This window comes from Coregonus lavaretus (assembly GCF_964263955.1).
Source record: "Coregonus lavaretus genome assembly, chromosome: 24".
Lineage (NCBI taxonomy): Eukaryota > Metazoa > Chordata > Actinopteri > Salmoniformes > Salmonidae > Coregonus > Coregonus lavaretus.
Window position 1 is genome coordinate 40908925 of NC_140011.1, and position 23635 is coordinate 40932559.

The 23635-nt window shown below is 43.7% G+C and overlaps 1 protein-coding gene and 1 pseudogene across 2 annotated transcripts in view; both read right to left on the reverse strand.

Moving 5' to 3' along the window:
• Nucleotides 1-17204: 17204 nt before the first annotated feature.
• LOC311099880 (uncharacterized protein) lies at nt 17205-18698 on the reverse strand (the record flags this gene model as incomplete). The annotated part of the gene is made up of 3 exons (XM_084140602.1): nt 17205-17955; nt 18024-18448; nt 18693-18698. The coding sequence occupies 3 exons, from the start codon at nt 18696-18698 to the stop codon at nt 17205-17207; spliced, it is 1182 nt and encodes a 393-aa protein (XP_083996728.1).
• The window catches only part of LOC311100288 (serine/threonine-protein kinase TAO1-B-like), a 42016-nt pseudogene continuing 36827 nt past the window's right edge, over nt 18447-23635 (reverse strand). The window contains exons 16-21 of the transcript XR_014615730.1: nt 22363-22446; nt 21209-21328; nt 20746-20985; nt 20440-20652; nt 19636-19835; nt 18447-19501 (exon numbers count right to left, since the gene is read on the reverse strand). The product of XR_014615730.1 is annotated as a serine/threonine-protein kinase TAO1-B-like (transcript). The remainder of the gene's footprint in view (nt 19502-19635; nt 19836-20439; nt 20653-20745; nt 20986-21208; nt 21329-22362; nt 22447-23635) is intronic.

Sequence of the window (23635 nt, forward strand, 5' to 3'; positions counted from 1 at the left end):
CTGTCTGGAAAATAAAGTTAAAAGGGGTGACTGTTATTCTGGGTTACATTCTTACACCAAGAGATTTCAGGCTAGGCTAAAAGGTGTTTAGTCGTTTGCCAAGTCTGTGTGTAAAGAAGTCAGAAGCAGGTGGGGACTTTCCCAATCACATATTCTAAAATTTGGTGGTAAAGGGATTTTGTGAATAAATCAGTTGGAAAAGGTTTTTAAAGGTTAGGAGAAAAGATTAGATTAAAATAAGTTAGGAGAACTAGGTTGAAGGAACTCTAAGACAGTAAGCTAAGTTTCAAAGTTAGTAGTAAGAGAGAGAACAGTGGTGAAGGACATTTTAGAGTTTAGTGGGAAGATATGGTAGGAGTTTAGATCTGTTAGGAGCAGATGCATTGAGAAAGTATGTGTTGCTGAATGATAAGAGAAGATTGAGGGTGATTGAGTATCTATATTTACAATCCCCAGCAGGAAGATCAAGGTAATTGTTGGTGTATTTTATAATCAAAAGTTTGAAAGTCAGGGATTAGAGGTAGGACTGAGAGTTGAAAAAGTGACACTAGTGGTGATAGATGGAAGTACAAGCAAAGAGTTCAAAGCTTTGGGGAAAATGGATGAAGTAACTAAGGACATTAACACTTCAGTCTATTAAAACAACAGTGAGAAGCAATTTAACTCTTTCAACATTGATAGTTATTAAAGCCATAAATATATCGCATTTGATTATAAGGGAACCAATATCTCCAGCACCAATTTTAGGGGAACGCTGTTTTTGGGGTTAGGATGGGGACGTTCCTCCCACATGGAGAGATAATTATGGAGAAGAAGTATTGTTATCAGGACCAGATGTAGAACCTGTTGCCCCTAGTCAAAGGAGGTATAGTTTGTACAACAATATGAAGTAGAAGAGGGTTATGAGTGACTGTTCACTTATTTTGCGTAAATGATAAGAGAAAGATCAGGGAGAATATACTTATCTAGTGCAAGCATTAAAATTTGTTCCGGTTAAGAATTATTGGTTAAAGGGCTATGTAATTCGTAAAGTGACGCTTATAATGGAAGATTTGAAGTCTGTCGAAGCTTCCGCAGTCACCAAAGGAGGAGTAGATTACAGTAGTCACTCCAACAGTAGATAATACACAGAGGATATCGGGAACTTTCGCACTAGAAGTAGTTAAGAGTGTTAATACATCAACTAGATCAACTACTTTAATGGTAACTTTGGAAGGGATTAATGATACGATGGCAATAGCAAATGTAGGAAGTATGACACCGACAACAACTTTTCTGAAATTAAAGGGGGTAGCAAGAAGGACTCAGGGGTTTATGTTACGGATGGAGAGTGCTGTCAATGATAGTACGAATAGGGTTAAAATAGGAAAGCAGATAGTAGTAGAGAACAATATAGATTCATCTGAAATAGTGAAGGGTACTATCATGGAGGTACAGGATGAGGTCTTTGATTTTAATGACAGACAAGGAGAGGTATCTGATCAGTACCGCTCGTTAGGGAAGAGAGAAACTAAATGCATGTAGTTTGATTCTTCTGTTGTGAAAATTAGAGATGGGAAGGTAGGAATCTTTGGTTCCAGCGGTTAGCTCATTCTGTAAGATCAGTGAGGAATCTTGAGGGTCCATGTCTGTTGAGAATTCCAGCACCAAACATTTTAGAGACGGTCGCTCGACCTCTATCAAGTATGTGTCAATCTTATGCTTTGTCATGACTGTTGTATTAGCAACAACAATCAGTAACAGATAAAATAATGTAGTTGTCAAAACATTTGTTTAAGCCTAGGTTTAAGTGTTCTTGGGTTAAGTGAATTAACTTGTGTGCATTTGTTAGATGGGAAGAAAAATCAGGTAACAGCGAGCCCTGAAGCATTGGAGGTGAAACCATTGAGGGCTAAAAGTTGTTTGGTTCTAATAAAACATATGAGGTAAGGGGTATGTTTATGGGAATATCAGATTGTGATGATTATATGATGACTTTGGATAAGCACGAACATAAGGTTAGAGAGGACAAATATAATGTAACTTTTTATGTACCAGGTAGTAGGAACAGCAGGACTTTGATGGTTAAAAGATTAGCTTTTGCCTGACAATGTGACTATGGGGAATTTTACAGATATTTGGAGGGTTTGTGGTGATAAAGCGTATATATTCTTACCCTATTGATGGACAGGATGGTGTTACATGTCAACGTTGAAGCTTCCATATGAGGTTTTACCATTAAAAGAGGGGTAGCACCGGACACAGATAAATCTGAAGCTAGGTTTGAAATTGGATGAAAAGAGACATGGCTACATGTCATAGTCTTCAAGCCTATCATTGAAGTATAAATCTAAGGGAGAAGGGGGGACTTTTTCCATGGTATGGTGTAACATTTGGGAAGATCATATTGATAATGTTAGTTATACTTTGAGTCCAGATAGTTCAGATATTATCACTAGGGTTATATATGCATTGAAGAATATAAGGGATGCATTTGGTAGATCTGAAGGAGCGGAAGTCAGCGAAGACTTGGTTGCAAGATCAGGTAGGCCAGTAGGGGCAGTGATGGGTTACATTTAATGGCAGCTTTGATAGCACTGTGTGTGATGTTTGTAATTTGTTACTGACCTTTGAGAAAGCTATGATATTGAGATAGGTTGGAGAGTGATGCCTGGAGACAACACTCAGATGCCGGTGTTGACTGTTCCTGATCTGGATGAAGATGGACAAGTGGAACTGAATGGATAAATATCATTTTTGATGTTTTGATCATTTTTCAAATTTTTTTTTTCAATATTAGTGTGATTTTAGTATGATTTTATGAATCAAAGGGGGGAAGTGGGTTAATGTGATTCATACATCATTTATATATCATTTCTATATTCTTAGTTGATATTGATGTTCAATTTGAAAGTGTTGTTTTGCAAAAAATACTGTTTGGTCTTTTCTTTTCTTCCAGAAGCATTTGGGGGAACATGTGGAGATTGAAATACTCAAACAAGGACAATGTGAAAGGACAATGACTGGAGGAGATGAAACAAGAAAGGTGTGGAGAGATTCCGATTTCATCATCAACAATCCATTGGAAGTCGAGACTACGGGGAGATGAAGTGTAGTGGACTACATTCCAGTGTCTGCAATGAAATATAGACATATTTGATGTGTAATACATAATTGTGTCATATTCTTAGGTATTAATTTTTGTAGAATGATGTTTGATGTTATTGAATACATGTGGGGATCTTAGATGTTTTTGTTTATTTCGTTGATGCTTAGGGACAGGGAGTCTAGGCAGGGAGAGGTCCACTATAGGGTCCAATGGGTTGACCAGCCTTAGAGTGGATATTTTTTGGATAGGATTTTGTTTGCAGGGGCTTACATGTGTATTTAATTGCATCATAGTTTCAAATGCATTTACATTGTTTATGAGTTTATCTGGAGTACTTAGGTGGTTGCCTGGGGCAGAGGGGCCGTGAGAGAATTTTACTGTCTTGATTGATTGATGGATATTTGGAAAGAAAGCTGCCAGACAGGTTTTTTGCTCTCACACTCCATAGAGATTTGTTCATATTTCATAGAAATGTATTTACACTCCATAGAAAAATGTGTTTTTGGTTTATTGTTAAAAATACTCAATAAGAGAAATTGTTATTTGTCATAATCCTATTCTTTTTGTTTTCGAGACTTAATTAGTCTCGAAGGGGGGAAATATGTGGTGTCTAAGGAATTCATGACTTTGCTAACGTTTGCAAATGGTATCTTAGAGGATGTTTATTCAGCTTAGGGAAGCATCTGGGGAGCAGTTTTATAGGGGCACCCCATAAAACGGAGGAAGTCTGTTGTGTGGAGTCATGGGATTGGTCTCTAGGGAAACCACCCATATCATGTTAAAGATTATAAATACTTGGTTGAGACAAAGGAGGACAGAACAACATATTATTTTGGGTCGTTGTTCTCCAGATGCCTGCAGATGTCTGTAAACTTACGCTGAAATCTTGTGATATAAATAAACCTTTATAATCAAAGTACAGTGTAAGCGGACTCCTTGGTCTCACAGCATAATTAGCATTATTATTTAGATACAACACAGCTAGAACTTTGTTGGAGCCTACCAACGCACATAGTGGAACGAGCCAAGACGTCCGACAATCGTTTACTACCTAAGAATTTGCCCACGATGCAGACATTTTGTCTGAGATTGCAAAATTGTGGCATAAGATGGCTAAAATCGCAGTCTGAAAAGGTCCTGGACAGGGCTCTCTGCTGTTTCTGCCTACAAACTTTGAAGAGACTATGTTCTGCTCCGCACTAGTGATGGAAAGTTCTGCTATTTTTTAAAAACTGACTGATCTTTTCGACTCGTTCAGTTAAAATAACTAATCTTTCGACTCATTTCATTCGTTTGAGTCAGTAATGCCCAGTGATCGTGTCAGGCGAAAATGATATCAAACGTTTTATCATTGCAACATTTGATGTACAGTCACATTCACTGTGGTTATCTGAAGCGTATTACCTATAGACTTCACAGCTGGTGGTGCCTCATTTTGATTAGGTTTTTCCCCATCATTTGCAGCAATGTCAATGAGCATCATCACTATTTTTCATTTGCGGTACCTCAAACTGTCGTTGATTTTACTCCTGGCTCAGAGTTTGTCTGAGTAGTGTCTTACAGATCTGCGTCTTACAGATCGACTATCTTCATTTGTCACAGAGAATTTTCCTGCGCAGTAGGAAATACAAACTAAAACCTACTCTGAGCTGGGAGTTTTTTTAGTCTTAAAACCGGTTTTAACAGGATTCCTAAAACCTTTTCTGAGACGCTTTCTGGATACGGCCCCAGGGGATTGAGAAATACCTCTTTCCATGCTCTGTTCTGATGTTCAGGACTGTTAGCATGAAACAGGATTGGGATCTGAGCTTATGTGTTTTCATGTCTCGCTAGAAGAGAGGATACAGTGCCTTGCAAAAGTATTCATCCCCCTTGGCGTTTTTCCTATTTTGTTGCATTACAACCTGCAATATAAATTGATTTTTATTTGGATTTCATGTAATGGACATACACAAAAGAGTCCAAATTGGTGAAGTGAAATGAAAATAATAACTTGTTTCAAAAAATTCTCAAAAATAAATAATGGAAAAGTTGTGCATGCATATGTATTGACCCCCTTTGCTATGTAGCCCCTACATAAGATCTGGTGCAACCAATTACCTTCAGAAGTCACAGAATTAGTTAGATTGCACACAGGTGGACTTTATTTAAGTGTCACATGATCTGTCACATGATCTTAGTATATATACACCTGTTCTGAAGGGCCCCAGAGTCTGCAACACCACTAAGCAAGGGGCACCACCAAGCAAGCGGCACCATGAAGACCAAGGAGCTCTCCAAACAGGTCAGGGACAAAGTTGTGGAGAAGTACAGATCTGGGTTGGGTTATAAAAAAATATCAGAAACTTTGAACATCCCACAGAGCACCATTAAATCCATGATTAACATTTACATTACATTTTAGTCATTTAGCAGACGCTCTTATCCAGAGCGACTTACAGGAGCAATTAGGGTTAAGTGCCTTGCTCAAGGGCACATTAACGTCATTTAGCAGACGCTCTTAGCCAGAGCGACTCACAAATTGGTGCGTTCACCCTATAGCCAGTGGGATAACCACTTTACAATTGGGGGGGGGGGGGGGTAGAAGGATTCCTTTATCCTATCCCAGGTATTCCTTAAAGAGGTGGGGTTTCAAATGTCTCCGGAAGGTGGTGAGTGACTCCGCTGTCCTGGCGTCGTGAGGGAGCTTGTTCCACCATTGGGGTGCCAGAGCAGCGAACAGTTTTGACTGGGCTGAGCGGGAACTATGCTTCCGCAGAGGAAGGGGAGCCAGCAGGCCAGAGGTGGATGAGCGCAATGCCCTCGTTTGGGTGTAGGGACTGATCAGAGCCTGAAGGTACAGAGGTGCCGTTCCCCTCACTGCTCCATAGGCAAGCACCATGGTCTTGTAGCGGATGCGAGCTTCAACTGGAAGCCAGTGGAGTGTGCGGAGGAGGGGGGTGACGTGAGAGAACTTGGGAAGGTTGAACACCAGACGGGCTGCGGCATTCTGGATGAGTTGTAGGGGTTTAATGGCACAGGCAGGGAGGCCAGCCAACAGCGAGTTGCAGTAGTCCAGACGGGAGATGACAAGTGCCTGGATTAGGACCTGTGCCGCTTCCTGTGTAAGGCAGGGTCGTACTCTCCGAATGTTGTAGAGCATGAACCTGCAGGAGCGGGTCACCGCCTTGATGTTGGCGGAGAACGACAGGGTGTTGTCCAGGGTCACGCCTAGGCTCTTCGCACTCTGGGAGGAGGACACAGCGGAGTTGTCAACCGTGATGGCGAGATCATGGAACGGGCAGTCCTTCCCCGGGAGGAAGAGCAGCTCCGTCTTGCCAGGGTTCAGCTTGAGGTGGTGATCCGTCATCCATACTGATATGTCTGCCAGACATGCAGAGATGCGATTCGCCACCTGGTTATCAGAAGGGGGAAAGGAGAAGATTAGTTGTGTATCGTCAGCGTAGCAATGATAGGAGAGACCATGTGAGGATATGACAGAGCCAAGTGACTTGGTGTATAGGGAGAAAAGGAGAGGGCCTAGAACTGAGCCTTGGGGGACACCAGTGGTGAGAGCACGTGGTGCGGAGACAGCTTCTCGCCACGCCACTTGGTAGGAGCGACCGGTCAGGTAGGACGCAATCCAGGAGTGAGCCGCGCCGGAGATGCCCAGCTCGGAGAGGGTGGAGAGGAGGATCTGATGGTTCACAGTATCAAAGGCAGCAGACAGGTCTAGAAGGACAAGAGCAGAGGAGAGAGAGTTAGCTTTAGCAGTGCGGAGAGTCTCCGTGACACAGAGAAGAGCAGTCTCAGTTGAATGACCAGTCCTGAAACCTGATTGGTTTGGATCAAGAAGGTCATTCTGAGAGAGATAGCAAGAGAGTTGGCTAAAGACGGCACGCTCAATAGTTTTGGAAAGAAAAGAAAGAAGGGATACTGGTCTGTAGTTGTTGACATCAGTGGGGTCGAGTGTTGGTTTTTTGAGAAGGGGAGCAACTCTCGCTCTCTTGAAGACGGAAGGGACATGGCCAGCGGTCAAGGATGAGTTGATCAGCGAGGTGAGGTAGGGGAGAAGGTCACCGGAGATGGTCTGGAGAAGGGAGGAGGGGATGGGGTCAAGCGGGCAGGTTGTTGGGCAGCCTGCAGTCACAAGTCGCAGGATTTTATCTGGAGAGAGAGGGGAGAAAGAAGTCAAAGCATAGGGTAGGGCAGTGTGAGCAGGACCAGCAGTGTCATTAGACTTAACAAACGAGGATCGGATGTCGTCAACCTTCTTTTCAAAGTGGTTGACGAAGTCATCCACAGAGAGAGAGGGGGGGGAGGATTCAGGAGGGAGGAAAATGTGGCAAAGAGCTTCCTAGGGTTAGAGGCAGATGCTTGGAATTTAGAGTGGTAGAAGGTGGCCTTAGCAGCAGAAACAGATGAAGAAAATGTAGAGAGGAGGGAGTGAAAAGATGCCAGGTCGGCAGGGAGTTTAGTTTTCTTCCATTTCCGCTCCGCTGCCCGGAGCTCTGTTCTGTGAGCTCGCAGTGAGTCATCAAGCCACGGAGCTGGAGGGGAGGACCGAGCCGGCCGGGAGGATAGGGGACACAGAGAGTCAAAGGATGCAGAAAGGGAGGAGAGGAGGGTTGAGGAGGCAGAATCAGGAGATTGGAGGGAGAAGGATTGAGCAGAGGGAAGAGATGATAGGATGGAAGAGGAGAGAGTAGTGGGAGAGAGAGAGCGAAGGTTGCGGCGGCGCATTACCATCTGTGTAGGGGCAGAGTGAGTAAAAATGGAAAGTGGAAAGAATATGGCACCACAACAAACCTGCCAAGAGAGGGCCGCCCACCAATTAAAAATGGAAAGAATATGGCACCACAACAAACCTGCCAAGAGAGGGCCGCCCACCAAAACTCATAGACCAGGCAAGGAGGGCATTAATCAGAGAGGCAACAAAGACACCAAAGATAACCCTGAAAGAGCTGCAAAGCTCCACAGCGGAGATTAGAGTATCTGTCCATAGGACCACTTTAAGCCGTACACTCCACAGAGCTGGGATTTACGGAAGAGTGGCCAGAAAAAAGCCATTGCTTGAAGAAAAAATAAGCAAACACATTTGGTGTTCGCCAACAGGCATGTGGGAGACACCCCAAACATATGGAAGAAGGTACTCTGGTCAGATGAGACTAAAATTGAGCTTCTTGGCCATCAAGGAAAACAATATGTCTGGCTATGTCTGGTGCAAACCCAACACCTCTCATCACCCAGAGAACACCATCCCCACAGTGAAGCATGGTGGTGGCAGCATCAGGCTGTGGGGGATGTTTTTCCATCGGCAGGGACTGGGAAACTGGTCAAAATTGAAGGAATGGTGGATGGCGCTAAATTCAGGGAAATTCTTGAGGGAAACCTGTTTCAGTCTTCCAGAGATTTGAGACTGGGACGGAGGTTCACCTTCCAGCAGGACAATGACCCTAAAGCATACTGCTAAAGCAACATTCAAGTGGTTTAAGGGGAAACATTTCAATGTCTTGGAATGGCCTAGTCAAAGCCCAGACCTCAATCCAATTGAGAATCTGTGGTATGACTTAAAGATTGCTGTACACCGGCAGAACCCATCCAACTTGAAGGAGCTGGAGCAGTTTTGCCTTGAATAATGGGCAAAGATCCCAGTGGCTAGATGTGCCAAGCTTATAGAGACATACCCCAAGAGACTTGCAGCTGTAATTGCTGCAAAAGGTGGCTCTACAAAGTATTGACTTTTGGGGGGTGAATAGTTATTCACGCTCAAGTTCAGTTTTTTTGTCTTATTTGTTGTTTGTTTCACAATAAAAAATATTTTGCATCTTCAAAGTGGTAGGCATGTTGTGTAAATCAAATGATACAACCCCCCCCCAAAAAATCCATTTTAATTCCAGGTTGTAAGGTAACAAAATAGAAAGAATGCCGAGGGGGGGTGAATACTTCGCAAGCCACTGTCGATAAAATAGCAGTTTTCCTCAAATGGCCTTATAATTATAAATAAGAACGTACCAATGTTTGAGTGTGCGTGTTGCTAGGGATGTCCAGCACTGTAGAGATCAGACACCTTTGGTTACTGACAAAACGAAGGGCTGCATGATAGACAGAGTCAAGAACCTTCAGTGTAGCGCTTGAGACATAAATAGAATCACCATAGTCCAACACGGAGAGAAAAGTACAGCTAATGAACTCCTACTAGTAGAGAACAGTGTCATCCTCATTAAAAATGTACATCAGCGGTCTCAATATGTCTCCCAATGTTGTTGATACACAGTGCATTCGGAAAGTAATCAGACCTCTTCCCTTTTTCCACATTTTGTTACGTTACAGCCTTATGGGTTCAATTCAAATGTTTTCCTCAATCTACACACAGTACCCCATAATGACAAAGCGAAAACAGGTTTAGACATATTTGCAAATGTATTAAATATAACAAATAAAAATACCTTATTTACATAAGTATTCAGACCCTTTCCTATGAGACTCGAAATTGAGCTCAGGTGCATCCTGTTTCCATTGATCATCCTTGAGATGTTTCTACAACTTGATTGGAGTCCACCTGTGGTAAATTCAATTGACTGGACATGATTTGGAAAGGCACACACCTGTCTATATAAAACAGTTGACAGTGCATGTCAGAGCAAAAACCAAGCCATGAGGTCAAAATAATTGTCCGTACAGCGCAGAGACAGGACATTTCTGCAGCATTGAAGGTCCCCAAGAACACAGTGGCATCCATCATTCTTAAATGGAAGAAGTTAAAAACCATCAAGACTCTTCCTAGAGCTGGCCGCCCGGCCAAACTGAGCAATCGGGGGAGAAGGGCCTTGGTCAGGGAGGTGACCAAGAACCAGAGGGTCACTTTGACAGAGCTCCAGAGTTCCTTTGTGGAGATGGGAGAACCTTCCAGAAGGACAACCATCTCTGCATCACTCCACCAATCAGGCCTTTATGGTAGAGTGGCCAGATGGAAGCCACTCCTCAGTAAAAGGCACGACAGCCCGCTTGGAGTTTTCCAAAAGACACCTAAAGGACTCACAAACCATGAGAAACAAGATTCTCTGGTCTGATGAAACCAAGATTGAATGCCAAGCGTCACGTCTGGAGGAAACCAGGCACCGCTCATCACCTGGCCATAACCATCCCTACGGTGAAGCTTGGTGGTGGCAACATCATGCTATGAGGGTGTTTTTCAGCGGCAGGGACTGGGAGACTAGTCAGGATCGAGGGAAAGATGAACGGAGCAAAGTGCTGAGAGATTCTTGATGAAAACCTGCTCCAGAGTTCTCAGGACCTCAGACTGGGGCGAAGGTTCAACTTCCAACAGCACAACGACACTAAGCACACAGCCAAGACAATGCAGGAGTGGCTTCAGGACAAGTCGCTGAATGTCCTTGAGTGGCCCAGCCAGCGCCCGGACTTGAACCCGATCTAACATTTCTGGAGAGACCTGAAAATAGCTGTGCTGCGACGCTCCCCATCCAACCTGACAGAGCTTGAGAGGATCTGCAGAGAAGAATGGGAGAAACTCCCCAAATACAGGTCTGCCAAGCTTGAAGCGTCATACCCAAGAAGACTCAAGGCTCTAGTCGCTGCCAAAGGTGCTTCAACAAAGTACTGAGTAAAGGGTCTGAATACTTATGTAAAATGTTATATTTCAGTTTTTTATTTTTAATAAATTTGCAAAGATTTCTAATAACCAGTTTTTGCTTCGTCATTATGTAGTAATGTGTGTAGATTGATGAGGAATAACAACAATTTAATCAATTTTAGAATAAGGCTGTAACATAAAAACATGTGGAAAAAGTCAAGGGGTCTCAATACTTTTCCGAATGCTGTATTCACCCCCCTTGGCATTTTTCCAATTTTGTTGCCTTACAACCTGGAATTAAAATGGATTTTTTTTTTTTTGGGGGGGGGGGGGTTGTATCATTTGATTTACACAACATGCCTACCACTTTGAAGTTGCAAAATATTTTTTGGTGAAAAAACTGAAAACTTGAGCGTGCATAACTATTCACCCCCTCAAAGTCAATACTTTGTAGAGACACCTTTTGCAGCAATTACAGCTGCAAGTCTCTTGGGGTATGTCTCTATAAGCTTGGCACATCTAGCCATTGCTGAATTTTAGCCTCATCTGACCAGAGTACCTTCTTCCATATGTTTGGGGAGTCTCCCATATGCCTTTCGGCGAACACCAAACGTGTTTGCTTATTTTTTTCTTTAAGCAATGGCTTTTTTCTGGCCACTCTTCCGTAAATCCCAGCTCTGTGGCGTGTACGGCTTAAAGTGGTCCTATGGACAGATACTCCAATCTCTGCTGTGGAGCTTTGCAGCTCCTTCAGGGTTATCTTTGGTGTCTTTGTTGCCTCTCTGATTAATGCCCTCCTTGCCTGGTCCATGAGCTTTGGTGAGCGGCCCTGTCTTGGCAGATTTGTTGTGGTGCCATATTCTTTCAGTTTTTTTATAATGGATTTTTAAATGGTGCTCCGTGGGATGTTCAAAGTTTCAGATATTTTTTTATAACCCAACCCTGATCTGTACTTCTCCACAACTTTGTCCCTGACCTGTTTGGAGAGCTCCTTGGTCTTCATGGTGCCGCTTGCTTGGTGGTGCCCCTTGCTTAGTGGTGTTGCAGACTCTGGGGCCTTTCAGAACAGGTGTATATATACTGAGATCATGTGACACTTAGATTGCACACAGGTGGACTTTATTTAACTAATTATGTGACTTCTGAAGGTAATTGGTTGCACCAGATCTTATTTAGGGGCTTCATAGCACACACCACTTTTCTGTTATTTATTTTTTTGAATTTTTTGAAACAAGTTATTATTTTCATTTCACTTCACCAATTTGGACTATTTTGTGTATGTCCATTACATGAAATCCAAATAAAATAAATTTCAATTACAGGTTGTAATGCAACAAAATAGGAAAAACACCAAGGGGGATGAATACTTTTGCAAGACACTGTATATCTTCTTTGAGTAAAGCTAGAATGTATTCTTTCCACATTCATCTCCTGTTTAGTGTTATTGAGTACGTTTACATGCACACTAACAATTCAATATTAAACTGATTATGACAGTAGTCATGTAAACACCTTACTCTGCTGATCGTAAGCATACGCCGATTAAAACATGGTTTTCTTAGCAATCTTTCAAATGATTATTAGGACAATAAAAATAGGCTTCCCAAAAAAAAACGTTGATTTTGATTGGCAATTTTCTACATTTATTACAGAGTGCCATTAGGTAGCCTGATTTCAGATGTGTCCACGTAAACAGGATTATTAGGGAAATTGTTCTTCTTGCAAAGCATATAAATGTTTAAATCAAACTATTATATAAAAAAAAAATCGGACTATTTACAATAATCGTATTATTGTGTGCATGTAACCGTACTCATTGCAGAGTTTTTGAATAAGCAGTATGCACGCACACACGCTGAACCCCCCCACTACACTGACACGACACAGAAGTACTACAATTACTTTATTACAGTGGAATCTTTGTCCAGTAGCCCTCTGCCAAAAAAAAACAGGAATTACAAACAAAATATAACATTTGTCTCCTAAAACTTTATTTCTCCATTTCTTTTAAACATTTTGAATCACAATTTTTCTGTAATTGTATATATTTTATTTTATGTAATCTTTCAGACATTCATCTTTTTTTCCCCCACAATCTATACAGTTGAAAACAGGTTGCATGGCATGGGAATCGGTACTGTAACTCTGAACCTGGCAAATAAAACTAATCACCACCAAATGAAAAAGAGGAATACTGATCAGACTGTACAGAGATGTAATCCCGCCTCTCCAAGGACGAACCAGAGTGGATCTCTTATTTTAATCTGTAGATCTCATCATAATCTGGCCAATCAAATTAGATCAATCGATGTAGATAAAAAACAAATGTATCTTGATAAGAGAAATAAAAACACCAACAGAAATAAAAACCATTAAAAAGGGAGGGTGTGAAGGAAGAGGAGTACAGCACATTCTCCTCAGTTTGGGGAAGAGACCGGAGGGTCAAAAAGAGAAGATAGAGAATTGTTCACAGGTCAGTGGCGAGTCTGAACTAGTAGAGACAATAAAACTCAATAGAATCCAACGGAACTCAATGGGATCCAATGGAACTCGATAGATCCCCATTGGAAATCCAAACGGAATCTAATAGAACTACTCCAGAACCACACATTCTGTGTGTGTTGATCATGTTTTTTCATTAATTTTCTTGTTTAATAGCATCATTAGAGACCATGTCAGTTATCACAGCAATTTGTGTCTTCACAATACAAGCAGTTAATTGGTCTCGACTTGGATTTGTTTTTCATTGTTTTTAAAATGTGCATTTTTTAAATTCTAAAATGTACAATATTAACAATTATTTTCCTATACATCCCACATGAAATTGCTGTTAAATCGACTATTTATATATATATATTATATATCTTTATTTCACCACACCTACTCCACCTTTTATTTAAGATCCGCTCTTCACTTGTCATATCAACCTTGATATCTATACACTTTATTTTAAAACATATATTCTCCTATACACTCTTTCCGGGGGGGTTAGGGGGGTCTGTCTGTTTGAGGAGGGGGTCGGACGGTGGTCCGGTGGGGAGAAAGGGGTAGGGGGGTAACGATGGGGTGAGCCTGAGCGGGGGGTCGACTTGAAGGGGGGTGCAGGAGCAACAGCAGCATCACCACCCACCCACCCAAAACTATAGACATATAGACTGTAGTGTACTATAGTATATACTTACGCCCCCAGACAACCTCCACCTTACACCATTCTAGAACCTCCTCACTCTCCTTTCAACATTCTGTAAACACCACGCTGAAAGTTCTCTTCTTATTCCGTAACCCCCAAATCCTCACTTCCACCCATCTTCCTTAAATCACTCTATGACTTGACCTCAACTTCCTTTACCAGTTCTATAACTCCACCCTCTCGTATCACTCTGTTCACATACACCATGCCCCATAGGTGGGGGGTCATGAGGGGGAGAATATTTGAGGGATTAAAAGGTAAAGGAGAGTGAGAAAAGGTAAGAGAAAGAGACAGTGAATATGGATCATGTGAGATCCACTATCATGAAGTGTGTGTGTGTTTAGGCCTGTTTGTATAGTAAGTGTCAGTATCCCTGTGAAGTCACATGATCATGGCAAAGTGCTGTTTTCATTTAATTCAAAATGGCCGGCCAGACCAGAGACTGACAGGGACGTGGACCTATGAGTGGCCCGATAGGGCTCTGGTGAAAACTAGTGCACTATGTAGGTCATAGGGTTGCCTCGTCGAGAAGTGAAGCCTGGGGAAGTTCATTGCTAAATAGGGGTGGGAACCCAGTGTAAATCAGTGATGCCTTGCAACACGTCAACATGGTACACCAACGGGCATGTGGGGGAGGGTTCTTGAAATGTAACATCCAATCAAAATCTTGCCGCTGGGAAGCCAGCGATACCATTCAAACCGTTCTTGCAATACACAATTCTCCAGACCGGTAAGGGAGACGTGACAACGACGTGATTTTGGAGGCTTGACAACGTGAGACTAGTCATAGGGTGTAGGCGGGAATATAACTTGTACATTCTCATTCCTGGATAAGCATTACCTCTCCAAAATGTTTTGGTCTGTATCGCCAACCTCCACTGACTGACAACCTTTCCACAATGTTCCTCTTCCTCAGTCTTTCTGTGTCATGTTCAAAACAAACCCTATTATGTTTCAGGAAGGGAAATAAGTCAATCTCAATGCTGGGTATTTATGATTTTGTTGTTTGACCTCACTGTTGGTACTGTAGTAGATATTCAGCCTCAAAACAAGTAGTGACATGTAACTGTCTATAGTCCTTACATGTAACTGTCTATAGTCCTTACATGTAACTGTCTATAGTCCTTACATGTAACTGTCTATAGTCCTTACATGTAACTGTCTATAGTCCTTACATGTAACTGTCTATAGTCCTTACATGTAACTGTCTATAGTCCTTACATGTAACTGTCTATAGTCCTTACATGTAACTGTCTATAGTCCTTACATGTAACTGTCTATAGTCCTTACATGTAACTGTCTATAGTCCTTACATGTAACTGTCTATAGTCCTTACATGTAACTGTCTATAGTCCTTACATGTAACTGTCTATAGTCCTTACATGTAACTGTCTAAAGTCCTTACATGTAACTGTCTATAGTCCTTACATGTAACTGTCTATAGTCCTTACATGTAACTGTCTATAGTCCTTACATGTAACTGTCTATAGTCCTTACATGTAACTGTCTATAGTCCTTACATGTAACTGTCTATAGTCCTTACATGTAACTGTCTATAGTCCTTACATGTAACTGTCTATAGTCCTTACATGTAACTGTCTATAGTCCTTACATGTAACTGTCTATAGTCCTTACATGTAACTGTCTATAGTCCTTACATGTAACTGTCTATAGTCCTTACATGTAACTGTCTATAGTCCTTACATGTAACTGTCTATAGTCCTTACATGTAACTGTCTATAGTCCTTACATGTAACTGTCTATAGTCCTTACATGTAACTGTCTATAGTCCTTACATGTAACTGTCTATAGTCCTTACATGTAACTGTCTATAGTCCTTACATGTAACTGTCTATAGTCCTTACATGTAACTGTCTATAGTCCTTACATGTAACTGTCTATAGTCCTTACATGTAACTGTCTATAGTCCTTACATGTAACTGTCTATAGTCCTTACATGTAACTGTCTACCCTGGTCCTCCGGTATCCCCGACAGTACACATTTTTGTTCTAGCCCTGGACAAACACACCTGATTCAGCTCATTGAGGGCTTGATGATTAGTTGACAAGTTGAATCTGGTGTGCGTGTCCAGGGTTAAAATTAAAATGTGTACTGTTGGGGGGACTGGAGGACTGGAGTTGGGAAACACTGAAGTAAAGGATTGCCAAACGTAAAGTGCTTTTTTTTTAAAAAAGTGACTCAGTGTGTGTGTAGGTCTATGGCATCCTGCACTATGGCAAACAACAGGACACTGACACGGTTTAACAGACCACGGTCCAGCTACAGTACGTTCTAACGTGGTTACGGTGGACTTTCCACTGTCTCCAGTCAGTCTATACCAGGGACGGGCAACTTTGACGGGGTGAGGGCCACAAAAAAATGTTGGAACTCGTCACGAGGGGCCGCAGTGGCTTGTGGGTCTGTGTACCCACATCTATACCCACCCTAGCCTTCTGGAGGCCCCAAGTGAAATTTTGTAAAAAACTGCTGATGAACAACCAAATGTACTATTGTAACGCTCAACACTAAGCTGAGACCCCGACTGGGTTCCAAAATATAACTTCTTTTTTGGGGGGTGAAATTTGATCCGCGGGGCTACAAAAGGGGGGCTAGTTGCCCATCCCTGGTATATACATTATCAGTGTGGAGAGAGGATGACAGTGTGGAGAGAGAAAGACACTGTGGAGAGAGAAAGACACAGACAGACAGAGAGAGAGAGAGAGAGAGAGAGAGAGAGAGAGAGAGAGAGAGAGAGAGACAGAGCGAGAGAGGAGAAGAGAAGAGAAGAGAAGAGAAGAGAAGAGAAGAGAAGAGAAGAGAAGAGAAGAGAAGAGAAGAGAAGAGAAGAGAAGAGAAGAGAAGAGAAGAGAAGAGAAGAGAAGAGAAGAGAAGAGAAGAGAAGAGAAGAGAAGAGAAGAGAAGAGAAGAGAAGAGAAGAGAAGAGAAGAGAAGAGAAGAGAAGAGAAGAGAAGAGAAGAGAAGAGAAGAGAAGAGAAGAGAAGAGAAGAGAAGAGAAGAGAAGAGAAGAGAAGAGAAGAGAAGAGAAGAGGAGAGGAGAGGAGAGGAGAGGAGAGGAGAGGAGAGGAGAGGAGAGGAGAGGAGAGGAGAGGAGAGGAGAGGAGAGGAGAGGAGAGGAGAGGAGAGGAGAGGAGAGGAGAGGAGAGGAGAGAGAGAGAGATAGATTAGTTTCCCCTATGACTCCCAACCTAGGGTGCTGTATCCACTGTGTATGCTCCCTGTATATGTGTGTTTGCGTATGTGTGTGGAAGACCAGCTGTGTGATAATGTAACAGTTGGACCTGGGTGTGTGTGTGTGTTTGGTGTATGACAACTGTGTTTAGTTAAGTGTGTGTTACACCAGTTGCCACACCAGCTGTAGGTGTACGTACCTCTCTGCTGTATGTACCTCTCTGCTGTATGTACCTCTCTGCTGTATGTACCTGTCTGCTGTATGTACCTGTCTGCTGTATGTACCTGTCTGCTGTATGTACCCCTCTGCTGTATGTACCTCTCTGCTGTATGTACCCCTCTGCTGTATGTACCTGTCTGCTGTATGTACCTGTCTGCTGTATGTACCTGTCTGCTGTATGTACCTGTCTGCTGTATGTACCTGTCTGCTGTATGTACCTGTCTGCTGTATGTACCCCTCTGCTGTATGTACCTCTCTGCTGTATGTACCTCTCTGCTGTATGTACCTCTCTGCTGTATGTACCCCTCTGCTGTATGTACCCCTCTGCTGTATGTACCCGTCTGCTGTATGTACCTGTCTGCTGTATGTACCTCTCTGCTGTATGTACCTCTCTGCTGTATGTACCTGTCTGCTGTATGTACCCCTCTGCTGTATGTACCCCTCTGCTGTATGTACCCCTCTGCTGTATGTACCCCTCTGCTGTATGTAACTCTCTGCTGTATGTACCCCTCTGCTGTATGAACCTCTCTGCTGTATGCACCCCTCTGCTGTATGTACCCCTCTGCTGTATGTACCCCTCTGCTGTATGTACCCCTCTGCTGTATGTACCCCTCTGCTGTATGTACCTGTCTGCTGTATGTACCTGTCTGCTGTATGTACCCCTCTGCTGTATGTACCCCTCTGCTGTATGTACCTGTCTGCTGTATGTACCTGTCTGCTGTATGTACCTGTCTGCTGTATGTACCTGTCTGCTGTATGTACCTGTCTGCTGTATGTACCCCTCTGCTGTATGTACCCCTCTGCTGTATGTACCTGTCTGCTGTATGTACCTGTCTGCTGTATGTACCTGTCTGCTGTATGTACCCCTCTGCTGTATGTACCTGTCTGCTGTATGTACCTGTCTGCTGTATGTACCTGTCTGCTGTATGTACCTGTCTGCTGTATGTACCCCTCTGCTGTATGTACCTGTCTGCTGTATGTACCCCTCTGCTGTATGTACCTGTCTGCTGTATGTACCTGTCTGCTGTATGTACCCCTCTGCTGTATGTACCTGTCTGCTGTATGTACCTGTCTGCTGTATGTACCTGTCTGCTGTATGTACCTGTCTGCTGTATGTACCCCTCTGCTGTATGTACCTGTCTGCTGTATGTACCCCTCTGCTGTATGTACCTGTCTGCTGTATGTACCTCTCAATCGTTGCTTTCTGATGAGAACCCAGTAAAGCCCATCTCTAAAACAGACACTTCAGGAAATGGACAAAAGAAAAACTAATATTTTACCATTAACAAACGTACAATTACCAAACTTCAGGAGCTATTATAAATAAATTTTCTTAGTCCTAGAGTCATTAAATATTGAGGGGAGTATATTGAGGGGAGTTACTGCAATATATATTTGTCCTATTTCACACATGTACCAGTGTGTATTAACACGCATGTGTGAATTGGAAATGTGTTTTTTGCATATCCCACTCTCCCTGAGACACCCTCGGAGAGTGGGGTCACGGCCAGGGTCGGCCATTATCAACGGCGACCCTGGAGCAATTGGGTTAAGTGCCTTGCTCAAGGGCACGTCAACAGATTTTTTCCCCAACTTGTTGGGTTGGGGATTAGTGTCCTTTTCTTTTACTGACCCAACCCTCTAACCACTAGGCTACCTGCCGCACCAGTGTGTGTGTCTGTAGGTGTGCATTTGTCTAGGTGTGTGTGTGTGTGTGTGTCTAGGCGTATGACAGGTGTGTGTGTCTAGGTGTATGACATGTGTGATCCGTTGGAGATCTGAGAGGTGATGCTGGCGCTCATGCTCATAGCCTGTTCGCTCCGCCCCCCTCCAGACGTCGACACTCTCCTCATAGCCAGGGGGCTGTTCCTGGCCCCCCCCGCCCCCACCACACCACCCCCACCCCCCCCCTGACTCCCCCCTCCAGAGGGCTGGTGCAGGCTCCAGGGAGGTGGGCCCCCAGCGAGCACAGGGTGACCCCACGGCTGCTGTGAGCTGGAACCCCCCTGGTGTTGGCTGTGACCATGATGAGACAGTCCGGTCCCCCCTCCTCCTCCCCAGCCCCCTGGGCTACCATGTGTCTCTGAGCCAGAGCCCTGCAGGTTAGAGAGGACCATGTTGCTGAAGCCTAGTCTCATGGACTCTGAGTCAAAGGCCTCTATCTCTCTGGCCTGGCGCTCCAACAGGGACCTGATCCGCTCCACACGCTCTTTCTGCAGAGACAGCATCTCCTCCTCAATCTGGAGGGACACACACACACACACGAACAGAGAGAGAGAGAGAGAGAGAGAGAGATGGGGAAGAGAGACAGTCAGAAACACACAGCGATGCCAACACCTACTCTATTACACACACAGACACCCCTGGTCCCTACCTTGTGTTCCAGTAGAGCCCTGCGGAGCGATACTCTCTGCTCCGCGATACTCTCTGCTCCAGCTCCCTCCTCTCTTTGTCGTGCTGGGCGTCTGTCTGCATCTTGATCTTACTCTGGTAGGCGTTCAGCAGCTCCAACTCCTGCTGAAGCTGCATCCTCAGCACCTGACACTCCCCTTCCTGGGCCTCGTCCAATCGCAGCTGGGGAGGGAGAGGGGCGGACAGAGGGCGGGGACAAAACAAAAAGGTGGAGACAAGTAGTAATTAGATCTGAAATGATTGGATAGTACTAGCAATACGGTATAAACTAGGGCTGCACGATACGGCCAAAAATGAAGATTCTTGGACTTGCGACAAAGATCAAACACTTGGAAAGAGAAACAGAAAGAAAGTGGAAAGCAGCATGGTTGTTGTTGACCTAACAGAACAGCATGCAAACGGCATGTAACAGAGAGGAGGAGGAACAGCGCTGGTTGATTGACAGGGGGCGGGGCTTGGTGTGTGTGGGAAGCAGCCGCAAGAGGAGAGAGGGAAGGATCAGACAAAAAGTATTAAAAAACTGACATTACAAAAATTGCATGCGATATGGACCACTTGCAATATGGATTGCACATGTCAATATTGCGATTTCGACGTGAATTTGATTAATTATGCAGCCCTAGTACAAACAGTAGCCCTTTGGGGTTAGGACTAGGGATTGAACATATATCCTTGTTAGGTCTTTCCGAAACTTAGTTTTTAATTTGCCTGTGTTTGATACCTGTTTAGAGAGACTACACAATGTGTGTGTGTGTGTGGTACTCACAGCCTGTGTGGACAGCATGTTGTTGATAGAGTGGTCGTACTGCTCGGCCAGGATGGCCAGTTTCCTGGTCTGCTCCTCCTTCAGCCTCTTGAGCACCGCCTTGTGGTCGGCCTTGGGAGCGCTCTCCAACAGGTGGTTCCTCAGGGCCTTGTACTGACGTGTCTGGATCTTGCACGTGTCCTGGAACTGCTTCTTAATCTGCAGCTCCTTAGACTGGGGGGAGAGAGTGGGGGACAGTAAAATAGGTGTGTGTGGAGGTGGGGGGGGGGGGGGGGGTGTATATGCCAGTGTCTGTGTGTTCCTGACCTTTAAACTCTTGGGCTGCTGTCGGACCTCCGTGACGTGTTTGCGTCTCAGCTCTCTCTCCCTCCTCTTGTTGTACTCCAGCTGATTGGTCAGTTCCGTCTGGTGCTGAGTCCTGATAAGCTCCGCCCTCATCTTCTGGATGGTTCCCAGATGTCTGAACTCCAGCTCCTGCATCGACTCGTGATGTCTGAGCAGCATGGCATGCTCCAGGTCCTTCTGGGTCTGACGCTTATTCAACTCCTGAGAGAGAGGGAGAAGAGAGAGAAGAGAGAGAGAGAGGAGAGAGGGATGGAGGGAGAGACAAGTAATATAATAATCAGGCAGGAGGAGAGAGGGGTTGAAACAGAAATGGAGGAGAGGGGGTTAAAAGAGAGGAGAGGGGGGAGGATGGAGAATAATTAAAAATAAATGGATTGCGAAAGGAGAGGAATGTTCACGTGTTGAGCAATAACCTTTCACGTACCTCTCGTGCCAGGTCCTGCTCCACGTTGTGCCTGGCTATGAGTATCCTCCGTCGGAAGCGTCGACACTCCAACTCCAGGTACTGTCTCTGTCTCCTCAACAGGTTGGCTTCTTCCTCAGCCTGACAAATCACATCAAACTTTACTTTACAGTGTGGCTCAGCTGGTAAAGCATGGATATGCAACACCAAGGGCTGTGGATCTGATTCCCGCTCAGGAATTACTAAGTTGCTTTGGATAAAAGCGTCTGCTCTGGCATATATTGTATAATATTTTATATAGTACATTTTGTAACATAAAAATGCAGTGCAAAGTACTTCACATGCATAAATGAATAATACAAGAAAAACACCATACATTTCTAGACAGATCCATGAAGAGAGTACAACAATAGAGATACCCGACTCTCATCAATTATCTAAAAAAAAAAAACATACACTTAAAAACTGGAAATCAACCAATCCTCCATCGTTAAGACAATGGAAAAATCATACGATTCATTATCTGAATATTGAAAGAGAGTGGGCGAGACGGAGAGGAACATAATGGTGCAATTTGAGGACTTGGCGGAGAGTAGTGCAGGCACTGGAGATAGGGCTGAGAACAGGTGGGTCTGGGCAGGTGTGATGTTGTTGATGTTTGTGTGCATCTGTATGTTGTCTTTTGTATTGTAAAAAATATATACAAGTACAACAGTAAAAACAGGCGAGAGACCATGGTAACATTTCACTTAAAGCATCAAGATCTTATGCTTTATATCTAGTTATAAGCATGTACAAGCCTCATAATGCCTTAAGACCAGCCTCAGAATATATCTCTACGATAAACACAGTTTAGATAATAACTTAACAGTGTTACGCTATTTGGTTATAATCGCGATTATCATTTGAGATGATAATTATACTTTGTACACTATCAGAAATCTTTACCCAAAGTCAACAAATATAATGCATTATGAACCAAGTAAGGATTACCATATGCATATATGATACTCTTTATGTTAGTAAAACAAAGTGTTGCTTTACATTTTAAATCCTGTTAACAGTTTTTATCTCGATAATTGACGTTGATGTAACTTGATAATTCATGTTGATGTAACTTGATAATTAAATTCAATGTAACTTGATCATTTGCGTTGATGTAATTTGTACTGTACCTGGAAGTGCTGGATGTTCTCCTTCTGTTTGGACAGCCACTCCTGTTTCTCCTTCTTAGGGGTCGACTGGTTCTCACTCAACTCCTACAGGACAGAGAGGAGTGAGAGTGTGTTTACCTCTTCCAGCTGCTCCTTGTGTTTCAGTGTATGTGTGTGTGTGTGTGTGTGTGTACACCTCTCGTTCCAGGTCCTGTTCCACGTTGTGTGTGTGTGTGTGTGTGTGTGTGTGTGTGTGTGTGTGTGTGTGTGTGCGCGCGCGCGAACCAGGGACCCTCTGACCACATCATCACGCCACCTACAAAGCAGCGTTCATTTTTTTAAAGCTTGTATATGGACAGGGTATGACAGCAATCCATGCTTTGGTTTTGGATTGCTGACATACCTTGTCCATAGACTGCTTACAGGGTAAAATGTCATTTTGTAATTTGTGTGAACTATCCTTTCACTTTGAACTATAAACTACTTAAAAGTAATCAGATGTGTAGTCCGACTGCTCCTAGCCTCAGTCTGGTGAAGTTCTCCTCAGGAAAAAGATCAAATTGGGCGGGGTATGACAGAAACTAGTAGCAATAAGTTGCCACTTACCAAACCAATCACATATTTACATTGGTTGAGCTCCTAACAGTTTGTGATTCTGATTTGCAACAAGCTAGCAGCATATGACACAGGCTACTAAAATGTTGTCTGTGATGGCGAAAAGGAAATGCCTCTGAGGAAAAAACGCATTTCTACTCAAGAGCCAATCAATTGCGAGCGTTGAATGCCAGGGCTCCCATTCAATCGCAAAATCTAATACTGAAGTTCCTCAGACTCCCAATAGTCGAGTCAACGAGACAAGATCTGGAAGGATGGTCACGCAAGACTAGACTGCTACGAACTCTCACATATAAGCTCTGTTGCTTAAATTGTCCCGCATCCCTCCAATTTAAATGGACCATTACCCCGAGTGCTACTGAAGCCATAGCCCTTCAGAACTACTTCTAGATTAGTTGACGTCAAAGATGGACTCTACTAGTCTACCACGCACTAACAGCTACCTAGCTAGCCGTTCCATATCAATAAAAGCTACCTAGCTAGCCGTTCCAGATTGGCTAAACTCACCCTCCTTTGACCTGGTCTCCGCAGCAACCCCAGCAGCCGGGCATAGCCCAACTGAGTGATCCGGGTCAACAGCATCAATGTAACAGTGTTGCTTCCATCCCTGTTGCTGTCCAACACTGGGCTCGAACGAGGGGCGCGAAGTAGTCCCTGTCCCTGTTCACCCACGAAGCAG